Genomic DNA, 12,710 nt, shown 5'->3' on the forward strand with positions numbered 1-12,710 from the left:
AATTAATCCTGAGTCAGTAAAATAGGAGTAAGCGGTGGGGAGGTCTCTAAAGCAAGCTGACGGCCCGATGGTGGTGCTGACGCGTGGGTTTTTTTTGATAGGAGACTGGTGTTAGGAGGTGGTGTGTGCAGAAGAGCAAAGAGAGGAAAAACAGTCTGGGAATAATTGACAGTGAATCGTCCTTTAGTTTATTAAACCTTAAAAGTACAAACTCGGGGGAAAAAAATTTAAACTGGCAATAAGCAACATGAACATTTGTTTCCCTGTGGGAGGAAGGAGGTGGGGCTAATAAATTAAAGACGTCAGACTGTAAGCAAGTTTTACCGTAGAAAAGGACAACAAAACTAATTCGGAATAAAATACATCGTAAGGCCATAAAAACTTGACAACCACACTGTCTGAAAACACAACTCTGTTTTCATTAAATATCCTAAAACAGCTCAGTCTTCCGTGAAGGACAGCGACCGACAAACAGGGTATAAGATCTTGACAGTCACCACTGGCAAGCTCAGTGCAACATGAGTAGCTACTAAATCGTTGTAATTTTCAGTAATGAAAATGTAAAAACCATTTGTGAATATTTTCCCTTTTCTTTAAAAAAGTAAAGCTAGAAAAACTAAAGGGGGCGCCACTACTCCAGGTCATTTTCTTTTCTTCTCCTTGTGACGTAAGCAGCACTTATTTATGGTACAAGAGCGACCCTGTAAGATGAAGAATCTGAAATGTAAGGCTATTTCTTCATCAACCCCCACCCCCACACCCCAAGAAGGCTCAAGTATTTAAAGAAATTTACAGGACTATGTACAAAAAGAGAGTCTGCTGTTTTTCATTCATCTCACGGCGTTTATAATACATCTGGAAAAGCGGAAAACCCAAAAATGAGGGACAAAAAAAACCAAAAAACTGGGATTCTCGTATTTCACATTTCAGACCTAGTGGCTCTACCTGTGAAGCCCATCAGATCAAAATAAAAATCAAAACATTAAAAATAATATAATTATTAATGCTTACCGGTACGGATGAAACTGTAGGACTAAATGTATGGAATGTTAATAGGATTGCACGTCTAAAGGGGAAGGACCCACACCTTCCTGCTGAACAGAACTAGCACGCAGCACTTCCTGTTTGATGTCTGATATACAGTAATACCCAACAGCACCAAAAAATAAACAGAAAAACCAACACAAGGTGTCCTAATAAAATCAGGCACAGTTTCCACATGCTTGTGGGAGGGCGGCATTTTGCACGTGTCCAGTTGGCCACTCCAGTCTTGCCGGAACCTTCCTGAAGCGCAGAGCCCCACATAAGGCTCCTCTCCCATGACTACCTCCCCCAGCAGGGGGGAGGGGGGATAAATGACAGAAGCACCCAGAAAACAAAGTTGGCACCCCCCACCAAGGAAAGACTGAACCGGAGCAAGACTGCGCTGGTGTGTGTTGTCACCGACCACGTCATTTAAAGGGAGCGGTTTTTTTGTCTGCCAGGTTCATGGGTCAGGATCGGCGTCTGATGGCCGGGGGGGGGAGGGTGAGGCGGGGGGGTGCAGCCACATAAATGTCAATGTAATGCTAGGCTCTTCCACATGAGAAGACCTCATAAAAACAAGGATGACATCAAACTCTAGTGCAAAAACTTCCTCATGGCAGGAAGGAAGTGGGTGACAAGTGGGGTATCGTGGGCAAGGGTTACAACAAATAAAGAACACCACCCTGGGACTTCTTGGCATCTTCACTAGGAACCCGTAGCACTTTTGGCCAGATGGGAGGACGGGAGGCGGGAGCGTGAAACCTCCACCGTCGCTCGCTTCCGCGGGCCGCGCTTGGCAGCCATCTTGCCCGGCACGACCCCGTTACAGTTCTGATGGCCTTTCATTGCCTTGCCGCACACGAGGTCCACCAGGCTGTCGATCTGCTCCTGTCCCAGCCAGGAGGAGAGAGAGTGGGCATTAGAGAGACTCTGCGGCCTTAACGCAGCCGGCACCTAACCGCGTCACATGATGTCGTACCTCGTCGTAGCGATACATCATCTTCAGGCCCCGGCAGGACTTGTGTTTCTCCACATGGTGTGACGCGCACTCCAAGCAGAAGACCACATTCTCGTTCTCCTGGACGACCTGCCGCCACATGCAGATTATCAACGGGGCGGAAATCGACAGAGGGGGATTTGTGGTGCCTTTGCTACGTAATCAGCTCATTGTGGTCGCTAAGCAACCGGATGCGAGTCACTGAGATCGGCGGCGGCTGTGTTGCGGTGATAAGGCTCCGCCTGTGAGGAGGCTCCGCCTGCGATAGCCCAGTAAAGTGTCGTGACACCCTACCCCACCGGGGGGGGGGGGGGGGGGGTTAGCCAGCCATCCCGTTTACAGGGTGCTGAGATCAGCAGAAACTGCCCCTTCAGGCTCAGCGACTCCCCCAACAAGCTGCTCTTTAATTTTGCAACTGGCAGTAAATAAAACAGCGTTTCACCCAGAAGTCCAAAGAGGGACCTTGGTTCTCTTATCCCCATCGGCCTAAGCCTATACGTTGAGCTGTACAGACTGATAAAAGATGGAAATTAAATAAAAAATAAAAAAGTGGCATTTTCAGCAAGTATAGGAGTCCGAGTGTGACGGGCTTGGTGTGCACGGCTCCATCTGAACAGGACGGTGGGATTTGGGGGGGGGGGAGGATCAGGCAGGAGTTTAGCAGCATCCTCAGCATATAACAGATGGGAGCGGTGAAGATACAAACACACAAAACCACTTTGCTCTCTAACCAAGCCCGGAAACATCTGGTCTCCCTCTCCCTCACAAACTAACTGAATCGTCCAATTAATGACAGGTGAGTATATGTGCCCTGACCTCACGCACCCCCCTCCGAGGCACTTGCTCTCTACCCCATCTCATAAAGAGCAGAGTGGGATGGGTCAGTCCATCTCATGGCGGGGAGGGGAAGGCTCACCATGGATAGGTAGCAGAGGTGCTGGCATGTCTGGCAGCGGCGCTCCGATGACTCCAGTGCCAACCACTTGCGCTGCTTCTTCCTGGCCTCGCCGGGAGCCTGAGTGCCATCGTGCGAGCCGTAGCGGGCCGAGGAAAGCAGTCCGGCCTCGTACAGCTTCTGCCGCTGGCGCATCTCTATGTCCCTGGGGTGGCCAGAACACGGGGATTACCTTGGAGGATACTGTCCGCGCGCGCCGCTCCGGTCCGACCGCGGCAGGAGCGGGTAGCTTTGAGCCTACCTGAGATCTTTGAGAAGAGTGGCGATTGTGCCCAGAACGTGGCCGTTCTCACGCTTGGACTCGAACATGGCGATTTGGTAGAGCAGCTTCTCCATGGAAAAGGGTTTTGCGATGCGCCGGCATTTCAGGTCCTGCAGGGGGCACCGTGGGGCTTACATCAGGAATGTTCTGGCAGCACAGAGGGGCGGCCATGTCGGCGCACCAGCCCCCCACCCCAGCCAGCTGGGCTGTCATCTTCCCAGCATTCCTGGCTCCCGTTCGGCCATCCGGTCTCCTCTAATTATTATGCTAATTAACAGCCCCCAATCTAGTCCTCAGGGCCCCCAGCCTGACCCAGTTTTTGCCACAGTCCAGCATCTGTATGCCTAAACCAGATAATTAAGGGCTTCAAATTTAAAATTACAATGCCAATTTGCAAATAGTTAAAATTACAATTACAATTGGTAAACGGGGGAGTGTGACTTGATTGCCTGAGGACTCCAGCCTCCTGTCCTGGCTGCAGGGCAGTTTTACTCTGGGGGGTTTAAGCTACAGTGCTCTGTAAAAACTGCCTTGTAACAATTCCCATTATAAGAAGTGCCACGCAAATAAGATCGAACTGAAATAACCTATTTACAGGGATCTGGAAAAATGAAAGGCAGCCATGACAGGCTCACCTTAGCAGCCTCGTATCCCAGGTTCATCCACTGGGGGGTGGCAAAGTGCACGCTTTCGGAGACGCTGTACCCACAGCAGACCCTGCACACAAAGGTTCCCGGGAAAGAGACGACGAACTGGCCACTCTGCTGCACCGTGCGGTGCACCTTGATGCCCTCGCGGGAGAGAACCTCCGGAGAGATCTGAAGGGGGGTGACGGATGGGGGGGGGGGGGGGACAGACAGATCAACCATTGGTGCAGCGCTTGGCCTGGTTCACAAAGCCTGATCCATACTGAATATAAACGGAAAACCATGACATTAAACGAAACAAGAACAGAATGAACAAGCGTCCAGGAGATGCGTCTGCTTTAGGTTGCCTGGCTCTCCTTCACAGAGAGCCTGACGTTAAACAGACGGGCTGTGGAGGCATAATTGGTATTAATAAACATTCCTGTTAGCATCTGTCTGGTTTCTGAGGCAATGCCAGGTCTTGCTGGCAGCTCGAGAAGGACCTGCACCTCCTCGTCCTGACAGCTGAGCAGCTGCAGCTAGAAAAGCTGTTGGAAACACTGTGTGTATGTGTGTGTGTGTGGGGGGGGGGGGGGGGGGGGGCGTTAGGCTGAACCACCCCCCCCCCCATTAATGCCCCAGGAGCTGCTGCCCATCTCCTCACCATGATGTTCTTCTCCAGCATCTCCAGCCCAGGGGTGCCGTTGGCCTGCAGCAAGGTGTGCACCACTTTGTCCAGCTTCGCTTTTTCTTCAGCAGGAATACAATACCTGGGGGGGACGACTCTCTCTTAATACCAACCCTTTGCCCACTGGAGAGAGGACAAAATCATGTGGACACACAAAAATCCCCCCTCCCCCCAGACAAGGATAAACCCCCTCACTAAGACTGTGACTTCTGACATGGAGCTTCTCAACAGAAATTGGCTTAAATGGATAGACTGAGATGCCCACAGATGGAAACCTCCTTCATTCCGAATGTTGCAACTACACCATTTTGTCATCGTCATGTAGCCAAGACTATGGTGATCAGATATCTGGGATCAAAACAAACTTCCACCATTGCTTACTATGTACTTTTATAATGTGTCTGCAAGTGTTCCAAACTGCATTCTGCAATGTCTATACTTTGATGTCAGATTACAAACTTAACACAATGTCTGACATATTTACAATATACATTAAAATTAAGACGAGTGTAATGCCAAAACAAATATATAAGAAATAATTTATGTGTCATGAATTAAGTTTATGATATTGAATGAAATTGTCACTGACTGGGGCTTAGTCACACATGTGTTCCCTACCCCTAGACCCTAGAGAGTAACGGGCTGCTGAGAAGGGAGACAAAAGAGCCTTGGGAGAGCCAGATAAGGGGGGGGGGTTGCTTTGGCCACCTACTGATTTGCCATCATACTTTCGTTTTGTCTCGTACTATTGACCTCTTTGTAAATTGCCTTATTTGATCATTACATTCTAGTTAAGATACTTGGTGTGTCTCCTGTGTGTCCCTTCCGCTCTGAGCCGAGTGGATGTGACATAGGATTACATTAAAAACTGCACTAAACCTCCCAGCATAACCAGTCACTGGTCCACAGTTCAGACATTATCAGCCACTATCCAACCCAAGCTGCTCCCTGCCACACACGTCATTCTATATGCGCTCCGGCAGGCGTGTAGCATTCTGGTTGCATGTTATAAATTAGCATCTATTGATCTAAAGCTGAAATGCGGCGGTGACCTTTACTTTGTGCTGGGGAACGGGGAGGGCGAGGCGACCACCCCCGGGCGGGTAACACTTACCAGATGCAGTCCGCACCCGTGTGTAAGTAATCGATGAATGGAAGGCGGTTCTGGTCGCGAGACCAACATGAGGTAGAAAACACCATGCCGATGTTCAGCCAGGGGACGGTCACCCCTGCGGACAGAGGGGGGGGGGGGGGGGGGGGCAGTTGAGTGGAGTTCCAGCAGGAGTAGTTTTGGGCCAGATGGAGGCAGAGAGTGATTTCGGTGCTGCAGACCCAGAGTGAGAAGCTGTCCCTAGGTGGGGGTCCCAGAGCTATGCAGTCCCCCCCCACGGCCCTCTAGGAGAGCAGCACTGGTCCCGCACCATCTACACCATACTTTCACACTCAGTCACCCCCACTACTGGCTGGATCCTCATGCAGTCCCTATGCTCAAAGGGCTAGTAATTATGCTGGGAAAGCCCCCCCCCCCCTCCCATTGGCCCCTGGCACATTATGCAGAGCGAGGTTTCAGAATGGGGGGTGGGGTGAGCGGCTAAGAGCCAGTTGTGCACGGCAACCCTTACCAGGCACAGCACCAAGGTAACGCAGGATGGACCCAGAGTTGTGGGGCAGGATTGTGAGGTTCCATCCATGCCTGTGGGGACAGAGGCCAGGTTAGTGAGCTCCGCAGTCAGGCGGCACGCGTGGCGAGGCAGGAGCAGGCCGAGACAGCGGGCGAGAAGAGAAGGCGAGCGGCGCTCCTCACTTGGAGAAGGGCTCCGACTTGGCCACAGGGAAACCACTCCCATGAGTGCTGGTGTCCACCTTCCCGCTGTGGACGGCCACATGGCAGTCCTTCTGCTCCACGATGCGCCAGTACTCTTGCTGTTGGGGGGTTAGAGACAGGGACGGCAAAAGGAAAGGAATCCATTTAGAAGCGTACGGAGACCGGGATGCCGTGCTCCTCTTCGGCTGAGTCACACTGGAGGGTTTAATGGCTTATTAGCAGGCACAGGGCAGAAGGCCGGCGGCGCATGCAGGCGTACCTCCACTTCGGCGGCCGTGGGCTCCTTGTTGAAGCACATGTTCATAGTGTTCCTGGCTGTCCGGTAGAAGGTGGTCAAGGAAACAGAACGGCCCTGGGGGGAGGGGGGGGGCGGAGAAACGAATCAGGGGGCCGTGGGCATGGTCCGGGGAGCGCCGTCGGCGGCCAGTGGCAGCACTGGCACAGCGAGCAGCAGCCAAATGCTACGTTTCACCAGAGTTACACTGTAAATGAATGTGGATCCTGTCTGCCTCTGAAATGAGGACAGTCTGCTGACCAGAAAGCCTGGAGAGATGACTAGATCTTTTCACTGACCTACATTACATCCCTGTCTCTCTGACAGACACCAGAGCAAACACACACATGGAGGGGCCCAGGGGGAACCTCACTGCTTCTCAAAAGAGACCATGGTTCAAGTTTGCAGGCCTTTCTTGTTCTTTGTCATATATATAGATCATACTTGGATGCTTCTGGAGCACAGATCATGGAACTTTCTAGAAACTCACTACTTCTCCAAAGAAAGCACCGTAGTTCAACATGCACGTTTTTATTTTATTTTTTTTAATAGTCATTCGTGCAGTTCTTGCATGCGTGCCTCTGCGGTGAGAAATGCTTTGTGGGAAGCAGGAGGAACATGGAGTGTGCTCACCTTGTAAATACACTTGTGCTGGTCGCTGAGGATGCCGCGGTCCTCCTGCTCGTCAGCCTTCCTCTCCTGAGCGAACAGCCGGCGCCGGCCCATCTTGAGGGCGTCCACGGCGTCCTTGAGTCGGCCACGAAGGCCATCCTTGTGCACCATGCCGTTGACCAGGCCGTTCTTGGGTTCGTAGCGCGGCAGTGCCAGCGAGCGATGTGCATTCTCTGAGTGGCCCTCCAGGGGCCCCCGCCGACACTCTAGGTTCTCCTTCTCGGCCAGCACCTCCCGCTCCAGCCTCCGGCGCTCCTCGGCTGACAGCGAGTCGTAGGACAGCAGGTACTGGCAGTAGGCCTCCTGCAGTTTAGCCAGCCGGTCCTGGGCGGAGCGCGGCACCCGCAGCAGGTCCGCCAGCTTGCTCCACTTCTTGAGGTCCGTTACCTGCTGCATTCCGCCCATGTCGTTGATGAGCTGAAAGAAGCGGGCCAGGTCCAGCTCGCAGCCCCCTGTGGAAGGAAAAGGGGGACTGAGATCATGCATGTGAAGGCAGGGTGGGGGCAGACTGTCCTGGGGCACGCATTCACCTTCCCAGCTGTGTAAGCGGTGAGAAGACACCGATAAACCACCCCCCCGCCCCCCCCCAAAGCGTGTATCGAATGACAGAGCAAATCCACGGGATCGTGTGGTGCTGTCTGGATCACATGTCAGTCTTGAAAGGCAGCTTGACCCGAGGGGGCAGCCAAATTTAACGGTTTGGCAAACGCAAGAACCCCCCCCCCCCAAACGGTCCCGTTTCCCCCAGACTCCCCGCTGGGGCCTTTGAAGCCAACACGGAGACACTCCCTGTCCATCACAGACAGTCACGAGCGAATCCATCACTCAGAGTGAGCCAGGAGGGGGTCTGGGCGAAGGGGTGCCGGGGTCGGGGGACACACGTGGACAGAAACACACACACAGACAGAGCAAAACACACACGCATACTCAACAGGCCCTGGATAACTTGTCTACACTACAGTATAGAATCCCTCAGAACAGGGAGGAAAAATGAATTTGCTGTAAGGGGAACCTTGATAAATGCCTAACCCTAACCCTAACACTGCTGTAGAATATTCATACATCCTGCTCCTTGTCCGATATCTACAGACAGACAGAGACAGACGCAGACAGACAGACACTTCTAAGGAAAATGCTTCCCACTCTCGGATTTCAGCACAGGGCGTTTCCCCACACAGGACACCACCATGGGAGGGAGACGGAGCCCAGACCCGATCCCAGGTGTGCTCGCAGCCCGGCCTTGCGGAAGGTGCCGGCACTCACCGATGAGGGGCGGCTCATCCATGGTTATGCCCTGAGAGCGCAGGTGCTTCCTGATGCAGGCCAGCTGCTGCACGTTGGGGCCCCAGCGCCGGCCCAGCTTGTGCACGTGCTGCACCTGCGTGACGAAGCGCATGTCCTCGTTCAGCTTGCACTCGGGCCGCCACTCGGGCGGGGGGACTATGCGGCAAAGCCCGTAGGGCTCGGCCCGCTCGCGCACCGAGTCCAGGTACGCCAGCGGGTCCTGGAACTCCGTGGAATTGGGTCGCAGCACCAGCACGTCCGTAATGGGGGGGCAGCCGGCCTTGGCACGGGGCTCTGCCTGCTTGTGCTGGGGGCGGGGCGGCTCATGGGCTGAGGTAGGGGAGCAGTCAGGGGCGGCCTGCTGTGGCGCCGGCCCCACGCTGGAGATCTGCGAGTGCCGGCCGAACATGAGTCGCCCCGCGGTGGAGCGCCTGGGCCGCTGACGTTCCGGGCTGGGCGCGCCCGTCTCCGTGGCGACATGCCCGTTCGGCACTGCCGCCCCGCTGGGCACGGCCGCCTCACCGGGAGCCTCGGGGGCGGGGGCCGGAGGCTTCGGTTTCTTGGATCTCTCCAGAAGCAGCTGGACCGTGGCCCCCGCCGCCGCTAGCCGTCTCTTGGAGTTGCGAAGGCCCTCCCGGCCCTGGGGGGCGCCGTCTTTGGGGAGCAGCTGCCCGTTGAGGCGCCCGTTGAGGCGTGCGGCGCCCTCGGTGGCCAGCTTGTGCGCCCCGTTGGACAATAGCACCTGTTTGCGTGTTTTTGCATTGCTACCTTGGGCTTTTCCTGAGTTGGAGTGGGGCAGTCCGTTGCCGGGGTGGTAGTGGTTTCTTGGGGGCGGTCTGTGGAGCGTGGCGTGTTTGCTGTGGTTCAGTCTGGACCTCCTGACCAGCGCCCCCTTGGCTTTGGTGTGCGTGACACGGGCTTTGCTCGTAGCCTGCGTGCACTTCACAGTTTTGGACGGCAGACGGAAGTCCTTTGTTTTTTTGGCACTGGCTGTGTGCGTGACGGCAGGGGCTCCCCGCGTGAGTCCGTTCACCTTGGAAACCTGCCGGGGTGGGGGGGAGACGGAAGACAGCGTCAAGGACAACTTCTGCGAAAGCCACCGGGGGCCACCGGGGAGATCCGCCGCAGGGCAAGTATGTGGGGTTAAACTCGGCCTTATGAAACAAGAGGCTGACAGATCAAACTGTGACGAGTACCAAACGTTTAAGGAGCGAAGCCGAGACAGACGGGCAGGGGAGGGGCGAGGGACATTCTGGCTCATCAGTGGTACCAGATGCATCCTTTTGGAAGATCTTGTTCTCCAGCTAAAGCTCCACTGATTTTAACACTTTACAGCCAGCGTCTACCGGCCCAGAACCTGCACACGTGTACGGTATCACAGGGAAGAGGCCACCGTTTAAAGGGACGTCAGCGATTTTTACTTATGAAGTACGAAAAACAAAGCGTTCCCCATCAGTCAAGTAACAGCTCGCTCTCAGGAACACTCCCAACTCAGTCTCCGTCGCAAAAAAAAAAAGATGTTTTCATTTTATGTTAGTAATGCCAGATGTTCTGCAAAACACAAAATATGGTTTATATAACGGAATCACATCCCAGAGCATAAAATAATTATACTGGCTTTGGTTTGCTTAAGCTCTGTAATTTAGCTTTCATGTAGGAAAGAAAAGGCTCTTCCACTGAGCGGCCTGAGTGAACCAGGCTGTCATTCTCCGTCTGCCTTTGCGCCCCCAGCGGACACCGTTGCTTTTAATGCGATGGACGCACACTGGAACGCCACCTTACCTCACACGCCCTCCCAACACAGAGGTGAATGTCGCACCAGGGAGGTGTCAAAATGGGGGCAGCCAACAAAGAGACAAGATGGTAACATGACGCCTGTCGTCACGCTGCCTCCCAGTGGGCGAGGCGGGATGGGCGCTCGGCCCCGCACGGCACATTAATCATCCCACCCAGCAGGTGAGGCCCCAGACACAGCGAGCGGCCTGGCAGTGAGGAGTCCAGCTAAACCTGATTTGCCCCCCCCCCCCAGCACAAGGTATTAGGGGGCCTCGACTGTCACTCAACCTCCTGCTAGCTCCTCCTCGTCCTCATCCAAGCTCCCCCTACCCTTCCATGACATCACTGTACCTGGCTAATGATGAAATAGATTATTGCGACTTGTGGTCCAGTCAGGACAAGGTACCTTTTCGGGGAGATGCCTTTGTTTGGGGCAGTTTGGGGTACCTCTATGACAAGAAGCTGGTTTGATACAATTCTAACAATGAACAACTCAGTACAGCCACACATTCCACAGAATGGTGTCCTACAGAGAATGGGGTCAGGACTGTAATTTATACATTTCAACAATTTAAGAATAAAAAAAACTCATTCTTAAATCACTTTACTTTGTGGCAAGTCTGTAAGGACAATAAACAATGCTTTCGTTTAGATTTTTCACCATATATTACGAACTTCAAGTTTTAAAGGAAATTACTCTGTTTCACCAGTAGAGGGCTCACTCACACTACCTCATAAACCTCCTGAGAATTCATGCACGTGAGCCCAGCCTCGCAGCACGATTGCGGAGCCGGCAAACAAATAAATAAAAATTTCAAAAAACAAGAAAACACAGCTGGGGGTGACGCCGACCTAAACATGCGAGCATCGCCACACGGTAATTCCCAGCAAAGCACGCTGTGTGTGTGTGTGTGTGTGTGGACAGGCTGGCGATCACTCCCAACCAGATCACACGTCCCCTGAAGAAAGGGGGAGAAACCAAAAGAAAAACAAGCACTGTAGTGTGCTGCACGTGAGCACCGGGGGGGGGGGGGTGGGGTGATGTCATATGTTGCTATGGGCAGCTGCGGGACGGCTGCGCACTAACGTGAAACACGTGCGGCACAGATCCCTGAGCAAGCAGGAGGGAAACGACTCGAGTGCCGTACGGCTCAGCGAAAAAAGCCCCCAGCACGGCGCACCACACTGGCCTCGGCCCTGGGGGGCATCACCATCACCTCTTCCTAAGCGCCCAAACGCGCGTCAGGTCCTCTGGTGATCAGCAATCATCCCTCGCACCAGGCTCTCTCCCGAACGCTCACAGGCCCAGCTGCAGGGTTAGTACCCCGTTAAAGACGTTTAGAGGAGAAGAAGAAGGCGGCGGCGGCTACGGTGCCAACAGGAGCCTGCAGATCACCATCAGAGCCAAGTGGGCCCTTCTGATCCCAAGCAGATGCTGTCGGGGTGGGGGGGGGGCACACACTGTAAACCAGCACACGCTCGTGCACAATCACACACTATAACCCGGCACACAATTATGTTTGCTCACACTCTGCAAAGTGGCACACGCAAACACGTGCTCACACGTTTGGGGGGGTGTGAGGTCTCAGAGGGGTGTACCTGCTTGCGGAGCTCTTCGGCCGCGCGCTTGTATGGGACGCTGCCGGCGGAGGGCCCCCTGGCTGGGGCTCCAGCGTGTGGGAGGGGCTGTTCCCTGCGGCTGTCTGGCCGCTCGCCGCGCTCCTTCGCCGGCGTCGCCTCCCGGCCCTTCAGCTTGCCGGCACCCTCTCTGTCCCGCGACGCCTTGCTGTAGCCGTTGAAGACTGAAGGAGAGGAGGAAATGGAGAATCAATGGCACAAACAGCCTTTCGATGCCCCCCGTCAGCCCCGGAGGAACCAGGACATAAAGTGCACGGCGTGACATGCCCCCCCCCCCCGGCCCCGGTGTGCCATCACACCTTTTCGGGGAGAACGCCTTCACCACCAGCACTGACAATGAGCTTTCGCAGACGTGTCTGCACACAGCCCAGCAAAACAGAATCTGCATACATTTCTTGTCACACTGCTTACACACCCCCTCCGGGGCACAGCTCTGACCCCCCCCCCCCCCCGAGCATCCTGTGGCGTCCTGCACAGCACAGCACCCCCCACCCACCCCTGCTGCAGCTACATGCAGCACTGACATCATGCACTCCTGTTGCTCCTTACTGGAGCCCCCAGACCCAAGGGTGTTACCCTACCCATTAGGGGGCCCTCACTTTGCCCCCAAAACCCCAAGACTCAGTGGTACACGTTTCAGTGCTAAATTATTTTCAATGACAAGCCCACACTGCAGAGGGCACCAGT

General features: G+C 54.4%; 1 protein-coding gene across 3 annotated transcripts in view; it reads right to left on the reverse strand.

Annotated features, from left to right (window-relative positions):
• Positions 1-165: 165 nt before the first annotated feature.
• jarid2b (jumonji and AT-rich interaction domain containing 2b) overlaps positions 166-12,710 on the reverse strand; it is a 60,193-nt gene continuing 47,648 nt past the window's right edge. For all 3 annotated transcript variants that reach the window (XM_023811978.2, XM_072705384.1, XM_072705385.1), the window contains 13 exons: positions 11,985-12,187; positions 8,589-9,651; positions 7,287-7,777; positions 6,639-6,731; positions 6,359-6,477; positions 6,177-6,247; positions 5,669-5,783; positions 4,531-4,636; positions 3,876-4,058; positions 3,220-3,350; positions 2,940-3,123; positions 2,006-2,113; positions 166-1,914 (listed from right to left, as the gene is read on the reverse strand). In XM_023811978.2, coding sequence (XP_023667746.2) covers positions 1,732-1,914; positions 2,006-2,113; positions 2,940-3,123; positions 3,220-3,350; positions 3,876-4,058; positions 4,531-4,636; positions 5,669-5,783; positions 6,177-6,247; positions 6,359-6,477; positions 6,639-6,731; positions 7,287-7,777; positions 8,589-9,651; positions 11,985-12,187 — 3,050 coding nt within the window. In that variant the 3' untranslated portion in view covers positions 166-1,731. The remainder of the gene's footprint in view (positions 1,915-2,005; positions 2,114-2,939; positions 3,124-3,219; positions 3,351-3,875; positions 4,059-4,530; positions 4,637-5,668; positions 5,784-6,176; positions 6,248-6,358; positions 6,478-6,638; positions 6,732-7,286; positions 7,778-8,588; positions 9,652-11,984; positions 12,188-12,710) is intronic.

This window comes from Paramormyrops kingsleyae, chromosome 23 (assembly GCF_048594095.1).
Source record: "Paramormyrops kingsleyae isolate MSU_618 chromosome 23, PKINGS_0.4, whole genome shotgun sequence".
Classification (NCBI taxonomy): Eukaryota; Metazoa; Chordata; class Actinopteri; order Osteoglossiformes; family Mormyridae; genus Paramormyrops; species Paramormyrops kingsleyae.